Source organism: Carex rostrata, chromosome 7, assembly GCF_964058835.1.
Source record: "Carex rostrata chromosome 7, lpCarRost1.2, whole genome shotgun sequence".
NCBI lineage: Eukaryota > Viridiplantae > Streptophyta > Magnoliopsida > Poales > Cyperaceae > Carex > Carex rostrata.
In genome coordinates, this window is record NC_135924.1 from 5232502 (window position 1) to 5248148 (window position 15647).

The 15647-nt window shown below is 34.1% G+C and overlaps 1 protein-coding gene across 1 annotated transcript; it reads right to left on the bottom strand.

Annotated features, from left to right (window-relative positions):
• Positions 1–11129: 11129 nt before the first annotated feature.
• LOC144557342 (exocyst complex component SEC15A-like) lies at positions 11130–15436 on the bottom strand. The gene is made up of 4 exons (XM_078305910.1): positions 15329–15436; positions 15052–15166; positions 14435–14740; positions 11130–13319 (listed from the first exon to the last, which is right to left on the bottom strand). Exons 2-4 carry the CDS (start codon positions 15148–15150, stop codon positions 11334–11336), a joined length of 2391 nt encoding a protein of 796 aa, XP_078162036.1. The 5' UTR covers positions 15151–15166; positions 15329–15436; the 3' UTR covers positions 11130–11333.
• Between the last annotated feature and the right edge of the window lie 211 nt (positions 15437–15647).

Here is a 15647-nt window from a genome sequence, read left to right on the forward strand (position 1 = left end):
GTAAAAGAGATTCTTAATTTCGTCTACCTCCGTCTAAGTTTTAACTGATTTGGACCAGTGGACTGGAAAATTCTGCGTTTCATTTTTCTTATATGAGGCGTAATTAATCGGAATTTTGATTTTGACCATAACGAACAAAGTTGACAAACCGGCACTAGATCCTCTGCAGGCCGTATCTTGTATTTATATAATTATATCAATTCAAACACAATAATACAGGTATAAAACCCACAAAAGTTATGAATTAAGAAAATCGCTTTATATTTGAGAGGCAGATATGTTGACATGAAGTATATAATAGTTGATTTAATGAGCTCAGATATATCGATTTAATAGTGCCAATTCTCAGTTTGTCTTGCCTCAATAATTCCAACTAAACAAACTCATTATGTCTTAATAGTGCTTATATAAATTCTTAATAGTGGGTTTTCCCAAGTCTTATAAAAAAACCTATTAAATTTACAGCTTAAGGCTCTGTTCGGCAGTAATCCCGAAAGTACTGTTCACATGGGGAAAAAAAAATTCACTCAGACTGAATTTTTTTTCCCCACGTGAACAGTAAAATCCAGTTCAAAATTTTCAATTTCTATACTCATTCCTATTCCCTACTGGGTTGCCGAACATGCCCTAAGGCTCTGTTCGGCAGATTACTGTTCACCGTGGGAAAAAAAATTCACTCATAGCTAAGTTATTTTTCCCACGATGAACACTAAAAATTAGTTCAAAATTTTTGATTCTCATTTCCATTCCTATTCCTAACATGTTACCGAACAGGGCCTAATAGTGCATTTCAGAAGTCTTAATAGTTCTTTTTCACAAGTGTTAATTGTTAATATAGATGGCTGTTTTAATCGTTATTACTTAGAAGTAGCATTATTAAGACTTGATAAGTGAGGTATAAATAATCAACTGTGGACATCAACTGTAAATTTAGTTGTTTATTTTACTGAATGTCAGTTAAAGCTTTTCACGACCAAATTATTTTGAAGTATACGTATTCTATTTTGCTGCATGTATCCTCCGATAATAGGACTAATTTTTTCTATTGGTGCCTAATTTTGATAGGAATATTTTTTTTGAGATAATTAAGAGAATTAAGATCTAAATAAAGTTAGTTTAGTTTATTTGCTATAATGTATTTTTGCATTACAGATAGTTTAGTTTTTCGAGGAGAAGAGAATTTTGTGAATCACAATTTTCGAAAAGTAAAAAAGTTTCTTTAATACCAAAAGGGCACTGACACTTTTGGAAAAAAAATATTACGCGATCCTTGAAAAATACAAAAAATTATGATTCTAGTAAACAAAATCTGTCAGGTCTTTCAAGTAAAAAAAATGTGATTCCAGTAAACAAATCTCTTTTATGTATGTTCTTTGCCTTTAGCTGTCATGCAAAACATTTCAGAAAGAGACATTACAATGGAATCTTGAACTTGAATCAGTATATGGGAAAACTACATAATTTTTTTTCGGTATAAATTAATAAGAAAGAAGAGAGAGAAACAGAAAGAGTATAGGAGATTTTTCATTAGTAGAAAGATTGGTACGAATTGTACTGATTTTAAATGTCTTAAAGTTTTGATCGGTAAGATTCACTGATCTAACTTTTTTTTTTTTTCTATTTTTCTGCGGTAATGGCGGAATTTGAAATGCAACTTGTTTTTTTACTAACTTTACTTAGTTGCATATTATGATCCGATTAATATAATCTAGACTTTTATTCAATACACCTGACAACTTTTGTGAACTTATTAAAAAAACTTGAAATGATGATAGAGGTGGTCAGTTGGACTGTGTTACTGATCCACACGTGTCTTAAATGCAAGAGGCAAGATGATAAATAAAAATAAATTACAAATTTGAGTTAAGATCAGTGTTAATCTTACCAATCAAAACTCTGAGACATTTAAAATCAGTACAATTCGTACTGATCTTTCTGCCAATTAAAAATCTCCTGTACTCTTTTTGTTTCTCTCTTTTTTTTTCTTATTAATTTCTACCGTATTTTTTTCTTCCAAAAATACAAACATCCTTTTTCATATTTTAATCACAACTTCAAATACCCCTTTGCATTTCTACACTTTAAAAAAGAGTTGCAAATATCTCATTTACTCTATTTTTATGTCACGTTGAATGAAATATTGCAAAATTACTCTAATTAAATGTTATATCGATCGATCACAGAAAAAATATTTACTGGTTGGTACGTAATGGCATCTTGTACCAAGCAGCTAATTCTTTGGGCTTTTATGTTCGAAGTAGTTCTAACATTAATTAGCCACCACTTTTATATTTTCTTCTAGATAAGAATTGTGTAAAGCATGACGAATTGACTATACATAATTCGATTCATGATCGCTTTGAGATTCGTGCAACTCAAATCTTAAAAGCTTTCTTAAACATCCATTCATCCATCCATCTATACGTTGTGCATCGCACAGATAGAGCAGCAGAGGATCCACACATTTCGAAAACACCTTTTTTTGGGTCAATATGCCGTTTGTTGTTGTTGTTATTGTACCTACTTGTCAAATAAAAAGACACTTTCTTATCATTTGTCACCAGACCTCAAAAATTAGATAAATTACACTTAAATTTAATGTAAATGTTTTGTTTTTTTTTCTTATTACAGAGGTTATAGTACTCTTCACTTAGTTTTTGAGTCTTGATCATATTGAGGTTGGTAATTAATTATCAAGTACAATTTAATTTTGAATTCAGAGTAGGTTCAATGTCCATCGGATCTACTTTGGTTCAATGGACTCAATCACCTTCCGATTTGTATTAAGATGCAGGTACTCTGCTTTAAATCCGTGCAAATTTGCTTAAATTTCCGCACACATATTTTAATACGGATCAGACGGTATTGGAACTTATTGGACTCAAAAGTAGGTCAGAGACCCATTGGACCTACCATGTTCTGAGTAATTTTACATTCCTAAATGTAAAATAATTTAGCAAATCAACATTTAATGTGCTCTAGGCATAATTAATATGCAAAATATCACCAACAAAAAATGATGAAATTTGTGCATGTTTTAATTTTCATCAAACGATTTGTTCTTTTCAAATTCAAAGAGCCTTTAAAATATATCAAGGAATATGAACATATTCAAATCGTATGAAATTAATTATAGGCAACAATGTACATCTTCAAAAAAATACTGCTAAGTTTTTTTTTATTTTTTTTTTATTTTGAAAATATTAACACATCTCAACCTTTAAGGCCTTAACATCTCTTGCATCTACATGACCTATTCCGAAATTCCAACTGAAGATGATGTTTGGTCGAAAACCGTAGACAAAGAGACAGGTTTTTCAAACTCCGGCAAATCTGCCGGATTCGGATCTTCTCTCCAATCTAGTTTTCCTAAACCCTAAACCCGGAGGCTTATTGGACTAAGTGGATACCTCGGAGTGGTTCAAACCGACCCGGATCGACTGAATATGATCAGAAGAGGTTGATTGCTGAAATTTACAAGCTTATTAAGAAAAGAAAAACAGTACATAGTTGTTTTTCTTGTCATGTATATATATTAATTTGTTTATTTTCTGTTAGTTTTTTCTTTCGTTGGTAATTATGTGGATCATATGAAATTAATATAGCATATATGGTCCGAACTGTAAGAAGATAAATGTGAAATTAATAGTTATATGAGGAGGGATCGGATTACATCCTTTTTTCGGTGACACTGGTTACACCGGTTACACCCTATGTTTACAAACTCCAAACAGTCGATTCAAACCGTTCAACTTGTTGGATATGTTAAAATGTGCTTGCAGATCAAATTTTACATTTTTCTGAACTTTTTTTACTATTTATTAAGATGGGTACAAAAATTCAACGGTCTGAATATATCGATTTTGTTAAATACTTAATAAATAGTAAAAAAAAATTCCACAAAATATAAAATTTGATCTGCAAGCACATTTTAACATATCCAACAAGTTGAACGATTTGGATCGACTGTTTGGACTTTGATAACTTTGAAAATGGAGAGTGTAATTCGGTGTCACCAAAAAAGAATGTAATCGGATCCCTCCTCTAGTTATATTGGAAGACAAAAAATAACAAAAAAGTTTCAGAAAGTATACAATTTTGTATTCAAACACATTTTAATATGAAAAACATATTGAGCGGTTCAGATCGACTGTTTAAACTTTAAAAATAAAGACATCGATATTGGATATGATGGGACACAAAACGTCAAAACCAATGAGACTTTTTAATCCTACTCATGATGAGTTATATTTTGTTATATTTTTGTAATATGTTGATTGTTGATATTACTGTGGAGAATGTAATATGTTGATTCTATTTTTGTTAATTTTTGTTGGATTTTTATTCTATTTTATTTAAATGAATTATGACAATTTATTAAATTTTGATACTCATAACTCGTGAGCCACTCATTTTCAACTCGCTCATTTAGTAACTCGCTTAAACTCGCTCATTAACAACTCGTTTATTTACTTAATGAGCCGAGCATAAACATACTCTAACTCGCTCATTAATCACCCCTATCATTATACATATTGGTAAATAAAATTTGTTGTCTTACAAAAAGCGTGCAGATAGCCCCTGTAATTCCTGGTTTCCTTGCAAATTAAGACAAGTAAAACTCACTAGACACCAAGTATATAAGAAGCAACAAATTATTTTATTTTTCATCGAGGCCATAATACAAAAGTTGAATTTGTGGTTAGCATTGAAAGTGGCGTCCCTTTTGACTTAAATACCCAAAAAGTACTTTCCTTTTTATGACTAGTAAGAAGAAAAAAATACAACAAATATTTTTTGTTCTTGCCTCTTGGTTTATGAATTATGATCATAGGATTGGGACATATATAAATCATAAATGTGGTTGACTATTAGGGAAGGCATTAAGTCTAGCTAGGTTAGCTAGTTGGATTCAAATCAGCTGCATGAACAGTAACCTGAAATATCTGGAATTCTAAATCCAAATGTTGAACTATTTCGAGATGCGTGCACATAAAAACTATCTGTTCCGAGATACGTGTGTTGAAAATAATAAAGAATTGGAAGATTAATCTCAGTCGTTCATCATCAATCAAGCGGTCTAGGATCAACCAAGAATAAAATATTTGTTCTTTTTATTAGTTTTAGAAATAGATATAAAGTAGATGAATAGTACCGTTGGTACAGTAAATAAGAATAGTACTGTTGGTAACGTTGGTGCAGTAACGGCTAGTTGAACCTTGTATGCTATAAATACTACATAAATCATTGTAACAAAAAACATATACATCAATATAGAAATGCATTTTTACCATAGACCATTCTCTCTGTCTTTTCTCTATTTTCCTCTAAAATTCAACATGGTATCAGAGCGGGATTAAATCCTGACTCTATTCCGCAATCAACAAAACTGCAGTTAACAAAAACTGCAGCACCAACAAAAACCACAAAAGTTCAGATCTGAACAGAAAACTACAAAAGAAAAAAGGGAAAGAAAAAATGATTTGGTGCAGCAGCCAAAACAAAACCTGCTCTAACCCGAGCTAAAGAAGGCTTTCAGCCATAAAATCAAAGAAATCAAGAAAAGAAAGAAAGGCTGACATCAAGACTTTAAATCTTAGCCTCGCCTCTAGATGGGAGAAGCCCAGTCACAGAGAGCAAGAGCCAGAGAAGAAAGGTGAAGTGCAAACGAGGGGGAAAAAAATTCAAACCCGCAACACAACACCAATCTGGTACAAGAGGCAAGAAAAGGGGTCTCAACCTTCAATCAAGGTAAAACGAAAAAGGAAAAAAATGGCAGATAAAGTAATATTTTCTTTTTCTGTTCTAACCAACAAAATCAATCAAATACCATAAAAAAAACCAGCTAGTACCACCCAAACTAGCAAAGCTAGTCGGTACTTGAGAAAAACAGCCAAGTACCACCCAAACTAGCAAAGCTAGTCGGTACTTAAGAAACCAGCCAAGTACCACCTAAACTAGTAAATCTAGTCAGTACTTGTGAAAAACAGCCAAGTACCACCCAAACTAGCAAAGCTAGTCGGTACTTGAGAAACCCAAGAGCCGTAAAGGCCATCCAAACAAGCAAAACCCCAGCCGCCGGGAAAACAGAATACAGTTTCTTTGATATTGATTATTGGGTTAGAACCAGAGTGGGTGTAGAACCCAGTTAAAAAACCAAGTGCCAAGAAGGCCACCAAGTTCTGAGTATACTGTACCAGCCACCCAAAAATAAAACTCTCTTACTGATATCTGTTCTTATCAGTACCAGAAACAAAACAAAAACCAGAATCAGCAGAGATTGAGTTATACCAGAAAATCAGAAAAAAATTTCCAAACAAAGAATCAACAAACAGGAACAAAAAAAAAGAGAAAAAAAAAGGAAGAAGAAAAGAACCGAAAAAAAACAAAAACTGAGTATTTCGGATCTCTTAAAAAGAAGTGGGAAGAGTTAAAAGTGTACCTACCTCACACACCTCGAGCTTGATGCGGTAAGATCACAAATTCCTCTCACAACCGAACTACCACCATATCTCTCAGCCGTATCCGCTATGATTCAACCAGAAGAGCCACGGCGCAGAGCCATGGGTGATCCATAAGTCCGCTGAGGCAAGGGACACGAAACCCAGGCCTTTGCGGTAGAAAACCTTGCTCCCGTCAAACCCTAGCTCCAAAATTGAGACCGATAAGTGCACAAATAAAAAATGAAGGGCATGTGGTTGATCGGCATTGGTTCCTCTATTCCCATCTCCGACCAAAGAGAGGGAAGGCAGCGGAGAAGGGAGGAGGAAGGTGGAATCGGATTGAAGAAAAGAGGAACGGGGAGAAAGAGGGATTCGTACCCTCCCAGGTACTGGAGAGGATGTGAATTCGAGAAAAAAGGCGAGACGGTAAAAGAAAGGGCAAAGGTGTATTCTCTCTATTCACCAAGAAATGGAGGTGTCCATTAAAGGCGTCTCTAGTGGGTCAAACGGGTCCCGTGAAGATGATCCAACACAAGTCCTGTTCATGAGATTCTCCATGTGGTACTCTAAAACCAATATTTAAATTTCATATGGTGTAGACTGTATGTAGCCTATAAATTTCATGTTTTACCCAATAACCTGTACCTTGACCAAAACTAACCAATATGCGTTTATAACCAATATAGAATTAAAGCGCCAATCAATAGTATGAAAAATTATAGACAATTGCCAAAATATCAATAAAATAGAAATATTCATTCTTATAAAATTTACTTTCAATTAATAAATTGTTTCAAATATTTCATCTAAATATTTTCATAAATTTCAACATTTTAATTATAAAAGTTCAAAACTTAGTTTTCTTGCCAATTGTATGTTAATATATTGAACGTCATAAAATAATTATGTTTCTATAATGCATGCATGAAGTTCTTTTTTACTTTATGTTGTGTGAAAAAAATGAATTATTTTTGTACAACCAAAAAAAAAAAAAAAACACTATGAGAAAAAATAGGGCACAAGATTTTTGGACATCCTTTCTATAAAATATTAAAATTTCTAATTTTCCTATAACAATTGTATTAATTATAATGATTTGTAAAATTATAAAATACCTTTCAAAATGTTGTTAACCTGCTAGAAACCAAATTTGAAAAATAATTATTTTACAAACTATTTTAAAATCTAATTAAGGTATCATTTTCATACAAACGGGTCAAGATTCATATAACATATTCATAACAAAAATATCAATATTCATAAACATAATCATAATTTACATGGTACACCATTCACAAAGAGCTATCCAATTCATACCAAGATAACAACAGCTACTAGAGCCACCATAATCAAGAGCCGAAAGGTTTCGGCCACCATAACAAAACCATAGAGAGCCTCATCCCTCGGTAATAAAAAAAAAAAAAAAACTCTCAAACTGAGAGGAACCTTAGAGCCATAGAGCCTCATCCCTCGGTAAGAAAAGAAAAAAAAAACTCAAACCGAGAGGAACCTTAGAGCCATAGAGCCTCATCCCTTGGTTAAGGAAAAAAAATGGTAAATCATACCAGAAAAATATTATTTACTAACCCAAAAATTATCCATGATGGCCACTAAAAGAGGTGGCTGGGTCAATATGCCCAGTGCAAAAAAAAAAAAAAAAAAAAAAAAAAAGGTGAATAGTCACCAAAACAATATTAAGAGCCGAAAAATCACCAAAACAAAACTCCAAAAATACAACCAAGAAAACAAATACCAACACCAATACCAATTATAAAAACCAATTACCAAATGACCAAATAGAACAAATACCAATACAAAATACGAAGGTCATGAAAAATAAAAATTGATACGTTGGTAATTATATATAAAGAAAACAATAATGCTAACCTTGAGGGGGAGCAAATTGATGCCTCTATTTTAGGGGGAGTTTATGAAGAAAAATATGTGCAACCTGATTCAACAAAATCAAGATCAAATGAGGCAATCTCTTCAACAACCGATTGTGGTGTAGACTCAACAAGATAACTCAAAAATGAGGTGTCTTTTTTGATATAAATTAAAATTTCCTTACATGATAAATTGATAATTGATAGTGGTGACAAAATATTTTGATAATCTAGACATAACAAAAATGACAAAATTAATAAGTTAACACAAGAATTTAAATGTGGCTAAATACCTTGATTTTACATTAATTTAGATACAAAGATCGGGTTACTGCGATTGTTTGAATTTTTAATTGAAGGATTCAAGAAATACGAAGAACATCAAGGGTGATGAAACCATCTTCAAGATTTAGAGACGATGCAATCCCTTCGGGCATAAAAAAAAGATGCAAGCCAAAATCAAAACTAAACTCATGCAAAGTGAGGAGCAACTTGCTAGTATCCTCATCAAAGGTTCGGACCCGAGTCCTTTCGAAGACAAGCAAGCTAGGATTGTACGATATTTACATTCCTAGCTTGAGGGGGAGTGTTGAAAATAATAAAGAATTGGAAGATTAATCTCAGTCGTTCATCATCAATCAAGCGGTCTAGGATCAACCAAGAATAAAATATTTGTTCTTTTTATTAGTTTTAGAAATAGATATAAAGTAGATGAATAGTACCGTTGGTACAGTAAATAAGAATAGTACCGTTGGTAACGTTGGTGCAGTAACGGCTAGTTGAACCTTGTATGCTATAAATACTACATAAATCATTGTAACAAAAAACATATACATCAATATAGAAATGCATTTTTACCATAGACCATTCTCTCTGTCTTTTCTCTATTTTCCTCTAAAATTCAACAACGTGTATAAAAAAGTTGGACGGTTGGATTCGGAATTCTAGAAATTTCAAGTACTGTTCAAGTATTCGAATTTCAGCTGATTTGAATCCTAGCTAGTTGGCTTAAATTGTCCATTAGTGTTGTAAAAAACGGTCGTTAAGATTGATTAATCGGCTGATTAGTCATTGACAATGATCAAGTCATCAAGATTTTTTTTTGACTAATTCGACTGAATATTTATGATTATAATCAATTATTCTCAATTATTTTTGATTAATCACTTGACGGTGTCATGTCCGTCCGACGAGCGCATACCGTTATTTACAACACTGTTGTCCATAACATATGGTTTATTTTCCAAGCTATTTTAGATTGTGCTTAGAATATTATGTTGTTACAAGTGCAATTACGGTAACTAACCAAGCTGAGCCGACTCACGCTTTTGTTGCTGGTTAACAATACCGGTGAAGTCGAGACGGACCTGACTCTAGTTTGATTTTCACAATTTTACAAAATCAAATATCATATGTTTTATACCTATGCCCCACAAAGTATATCACCTTTTGCAATTATTTCCAATTCAAAGGAATTTTGTTTGTGCGGTGTGGATGGTTTCACATATGCAACTAATTGGCAAATATAAAAGAAAAAAAAAAGGGTGAAAACTTGAAACTCTGGTATCTAATAGACTCTCTGAGTGTATATTGCTTTAGGATACTGACAACGGCTATTATAATCACTTGACAGAACTTACAGTTCCATTAGAATATTAGCAGATTTATTTCCTAAATTTTACCTATTTAAAAAATATTAAAAAAATTCTAAAGAATATAAATTTTGATTTATAAGTATATTTTCATATGAAAATCATGTTGAACATTTCACATTAATTATTTTAACTTTAAAAATAAAGACATTTATTTATGAGGAGGGTTCAAATGCCTCCATTTTTTGTGCCTCCACCATGCCTCCATTTTTTAAAACTTTAATAATTCAAAATTTAAAACTTAAAAGTTAAAATAAACCCGTTGGATATGATTTACATCATTTTATTTATGCACGTGCAAAAAATTATGGCATTTCAATTTTATTTTGATTGCCATCAAGAGCTTGTAAAAAATGCACTAATGTGGATGATTTCTAGACGTTGATTTTTAAACTTATTGATTCACATAAAAACAAAATTTAAATGTGATATTTTTTTATGAGCACATAGAGAAAATAATATAGATCACATCTAACGGTTTTATTTTGACTTTTAAGTTTTAAATTTTAAGTTATTAAAGTTTTAAAAAATGAAGGCATGGTGGAGGCACAAAAAATGGAGGCATTTGAACCCTCTTCTTTATTTATAATACAAATTAATATGCGCTAGCTATACACTTGTCTCACTTTTAATTCAATTATATCTACAAAACCACCATGCAAAATCACCTTAGTTACATTATCAAAGCCAAAACCATTGTTGTAAATAATAGTATGCATCTGTCCATCTAAATCACCTTAGTTACATTATCAAAGCCAAAGCCATTGTTGTAAATAATAGTATGCACTTGTCAGATGGACAGAGTACCGTCAAACAATTAATTGGCTAATTAATTGAGAAAATTTGTAACAGTTTGGTCACCACCAACGATTAATCAGCCTAACCGGCTGTTTTTTACAACACTAATCAGAGCAAACGGCTGAACTAACACATCAAGTTTCATAATCACTTCATATTAATTATTGCCAGAACTAGTAGGGACAAACTCAAATATTAAAAACCCATTACAGCAAACCTAACTGAAAGTTTGTATGTATTCTGTGTTGCTATTTGCAAAAGCAACGAGCAACAATAGCAGGATACATTTATTTCTGCAATAAGGCAAAAATAAATGACCTAAAAATAAATTTTCACATAAAAAAAAAACAAGTACCAACTAGGATATTAATATTAACAAAATGCAAATCTACCAGCATTATAAGTCAAATTATGATCCGGTACGAGGGCAGAAACAGAAGCCCCCTTTACCATAGCTACACATAATCCTATCCTTACAAAAATGTCCTCAAATTATATATAAAAAAAGAAATCAGATGGAAACAAAACTCAATTAGTCCAAAAAGCCTAAATATTCAACTCATATCCTTCAGCCTTCTCTTCAGAACATCCATCGACTTCTTCCTCGCACTCTGTTTTGTGTTTCTATTTGAGAGGCTACCAAACAGCCGATCTGGTGCATCTTTATACTTATCGCAAATAATTGCCACCTTCTTATGATCCAAAGTGCCATAGTTCTTCACTCTAATAACTGGATTTATGAAATTTTCTGGCTGGTCACTCAACAATAGAGTCACCAACTGCCTCACCTCCACCAAGCAATCCATAAAAGTTGCCTCATTACCAATTTTCTTAACACCTGTACTGTTGTAGCGGTCCTTAGCAAAAGATTCAAGCAACTTCAAATCATTGTCGATACCAGCCACGGCATTGACATTGAAACGTTTCAAACTGTCACTCAAAAATGTTGTCATGATATAATCTGAAACATGGCATAGTGCACCAATTGCAACTTTGTAAAGCGCCTCTAGAGGTAGTATTTGTTGTGCGGCTGTCACAACTGAGTCGAGATATACCAAAACCTCATTCATGTAGTCATTTGCATGTTCAGATACCTCTTCTGCTGTCCAATTAATGTTGGACATCTGTCCCATTATGCTGTCTAATTTGTCATTAACAAGGTATAGGAGTTTATTATATGCTACATTTTGTGTTGCTTTTAGTACTGCCTTGGCTGTCAGACCTGAATGTGGCCTCTCTACAATCCGTTTCGGGACACCACAAAGCTGTCCTGCTTGCCAGAGAAAGAAACTGCCACAGGCCCGTTCAAAAACTGATATGTTAGACCCGATTTGCATTGCTTGGGGCACATCAAAGGCCCCTCCATGTATTATGTTTAATAAAGTATTGTTCAAAACATCAATCAATAGTTTGTCAAGGTACTTTTTGACAACCTCGTAGGAATTGACAAAAAGGCCCCCACCATACGACATATAACTAACTGAGTCCTCTATAAAGGACCTTATGACCCGGCAAACATCTGGTACTGATGAAGAAAAGGATGCCACATATGGAAAATCTGGAACCATATCCATAGCTTGTAAATTGAAAGATACCACATTCATATTATATTCGTATTCCTTTTTTAGAACCATTTGCTCATAGGAATCGTTAGTAAGGATATCGCTAATTTGCTTCCTACACTCAGTAAGAAGTATTTCATGGTACTTATCCTGGGACTTATCAAGTATATTCATCAGAGGATCAACACGGTAACCATATCGCTTCAAAGTCGCACATAGGAGGCTCACACAGTCCTTTATGAGTAACAGGTGACTCGCTGTGTCTAGCCGAGTAAATTGATCCTCTAGGATGGCTGTAATCTTTGCAATGGCTGTGTCCCAAGTGGATTCGACCTGCTCCTCTGTTAGCAATCCACCAGCTGTGCGCAATACCCGATCCTCTACAATAAAAAAGCCTGCAACTTGTGCAAGGAAATGCTGGTGTGATTCTAGAAAAGGTTGCATGGTTGACACTTGTAGGTCAAGTTGTAGTTGCATCAGCCGATTTTGGTGGTAGTAATCACGAAACTTTTCACCGATCCCCAGGCATGAGTAGACGTGATATGCACGGTGCACTGAGGATAGGTTGAAATCCAATACAACATCCTCAGCTTGTTCAGTTGAGTCTAAGGAGTAGACATACTCATTAAATGCAGTGGACCCAGTGCAAGACTGTTCCTCAGCCTCTCTCTGACGGGACCGCATCTCCTCATCACGCTGCCGTGATGTGGCAGTCTGACGGATTGAAAGCTGTCCTATCTCCCTGGCAGTGGTTCTGATATAGACTAGCCAGTCATTGAACTCCCCACATACTTTCTTCTCAATGTGAAGCTTTATAGCAGGCAGTTGCTTTGAGATGACTCGTCGGAGTGCTTTAACAGGTATAGAATGGATGTAATCCTTCTGGATAATGTCTAGGGTTTTCAATGCAGGGTAGAAGCGGCCTTCGGACACATCACAGTTGCATGAAAGGCACAAGCTGGTTACATGCACACATACCTGTGGTTATAAAAAAAGTAATGAGTACTATAATGGATATAATGAGATAGGTTTAGCTAGTTCCAGAACTATTGCGAGCTAACTGGTACAAGTCCAGAAACTGTTAATACAACACGACATCTTCGTAATGTTACCTTTTGGACCAAATTTGGTAAAGACACCTATCCCTACCAGACCAAGAACATTGACATGAATATACTAAATTAATGCAACAGATTAATCAATTTCTAAACAACTCTGTATTGATACAGCAGTGCCTGGTGGATGGTACCAGTTGCTGCTTGCTCAAACGTGTTTACTTACAAACTTGACTCTTACAGTGCTTCAGTATAAGATTGCATACTCAAAACTGAGTCAAACTTTACTCTTGGTTAGTCCATTCAGCCAAATCATTGGTGAAAAATGTGTGTCAAAATTAATTGAACTTTTTCAGATTATTATGATTGCAAAACAATTAGGTAGAAATGGTGCTGATTTGATGACATAATTAAGATAGGGCCAAATTAGTTAAGTTTGTCAAGGTATCTTTTCCAACATCTTAAAGCTTGCTTCACATCATTCTGGATATTTACTTTTTAGGCAATTTTGTTGCTGCCCAAGTGTTTTTAAGTCTATTTAGGGTTCTGATGTTATGGATAACTTGACAAGTTATAACTCAGTTAAAAAAAAAAATTCTCTTTGGGGAATCTTTTGTGGAGGTGTGTCTCTTCCTATCTTCTTTTAGTGTTATCTGTTTCTTTTTTCTCTCTTTCACTTGATAAACCTAAGCCCTAGCTTCCCACTAAAATCCTTAGTGTATGATATGAACAATTCACATCAGAATCCTATTGAACCAAAACCTGATAAAATCAAAATAAAAAAAATAGCTCCAAAGTTGAAAACCAATAGCCAGACACCTAAAATGGATAAAACCTGGTAGCCCAATAAGCAAAAGCCAGCCCAACTTCAAATAAACCATGACTTAATTTGACCAAAACTAGCCTGTCTTCCACCTCTCACAAGAAACGAAGTTGTATATTTATGTTGTGCTATATTTGTTGTACACAACAAAGCTTCATATTTAACCAAGCATTTTATAATTTAGTGAAGTTCCTGTAAAAGCAGCAAACTTGTACCTTCAAGGTGAGTATGGCCTCAGCAACATTCCTCTTCACTGAGTACAACTCGATCAACTTCTCGAGCTTTGCAAGAAGGCTGACACTGATATCTTCCAACCTGGAATTCTCTAAAGTCAAGTTGCTTTTCAAATTGTCAGCATCAATCAAAACCCCTCTTAATTCGTCAACTGCAAGAATGAACTCTTCATAGTGAAGCTTACACAGCTCCTCTATCTCGGTTTCCTTATTTTTCACTATGTTGCGTAAGTGGTGTAGGAGGGCTTCTGGTTTGCCTGACTCAAATACATGCCTCACGATAGGTCCCTGTTCCAGATGTTCCAACATTAGTTTGCATCAGAGCATAATCGTGATTTTTTTTCAGAATATACATATATATTTTTTTGATCCCTTGTGGGACTGAGATCTCTAGTCTGGATAATTCCGAATCATTCCTAAATTATGCCCGAATTATTCCCGAATCACGAATTTTTGACCCCACCGAACCGAACCCGAATAATTCATTTGTCACTATGGTTGGTACCCTACGGCCATTACTGTTAAAAGGTTAGTGTTCATTTGGAGGGTCGGGTCAATTATCTTCAGAAAATGGTAAAAAAAAAAACAAAGAGACATACCACATCCTCTCCATTAGCAATGGCAGCAGCGAGGCCCGGTCCAATACCACCATCACCTCCATTTTCTACCAAAGCTCTCTTCTTTGGCTGTACATGCATTTTTTTTTTCTTCCAGCTATGAGTAGAAGAATATATATGTAAACGAAATCTGTGTTAGTTTATAAATTGCAAAAGCAAAAGCATTTCAGCTACATATTCATTCAGAAAATTTAAAAGTAGAAATTAACAATTTAAAAAAAAAATCGAATTTCTTAAATTAGGGTTCAAATAAATTTACAAAATTAGGGAAGAGCGAAATTTGCCGTGAGATTCGAGAAGAGAAGAGCGAGATTCGCAATTTGGGATTTGAGTGGCTGAGAGAGAGAGAGAGAGCTGAGCCAGCCGCCAGGCGTGTTTTTTTTTGGAGAATTTTTGTTTTGGATAAGAGAGGGTTACGTAAATGAATCTAATCCTCTCAGGTACCTGACTCAAGCAAATTGAAATGGACGGTCCAGAGTCAGTATTATTTGTGGTAAGTTAAAAGAAGGATTCTGGACCGTCTGTTTCCAATTTGTTTGAGTCAGGTACCTGTGGTAATCGAATTCTGCGTAAAGTCG

Excerpts from the sequence above, each read along its gene's own strand:
- LOC144557342 (XM_078305910.1), bottom strand. The coding sequence starts at position 15,150 with ATGCATGTACAGCCAAAGAAGAGAGCTTTGGTAGAAAATGGAGGTGAT. Across the intron at positions 14,741-15,051 it reads TTGCTAATGGAGAGGATGTG|GGACCTATCGTGAGGCATGT; the intron begins GTATGTCTCTTT and ends CATCTGGAACAG. Across the intron at positions 13,320-14,434 it reads AGGCCATACTCACCTTGAAG|GTATGTGTGCATGTAACCAG; the intron begins GTACAAGTTTGC and ends TTATAACCACAG.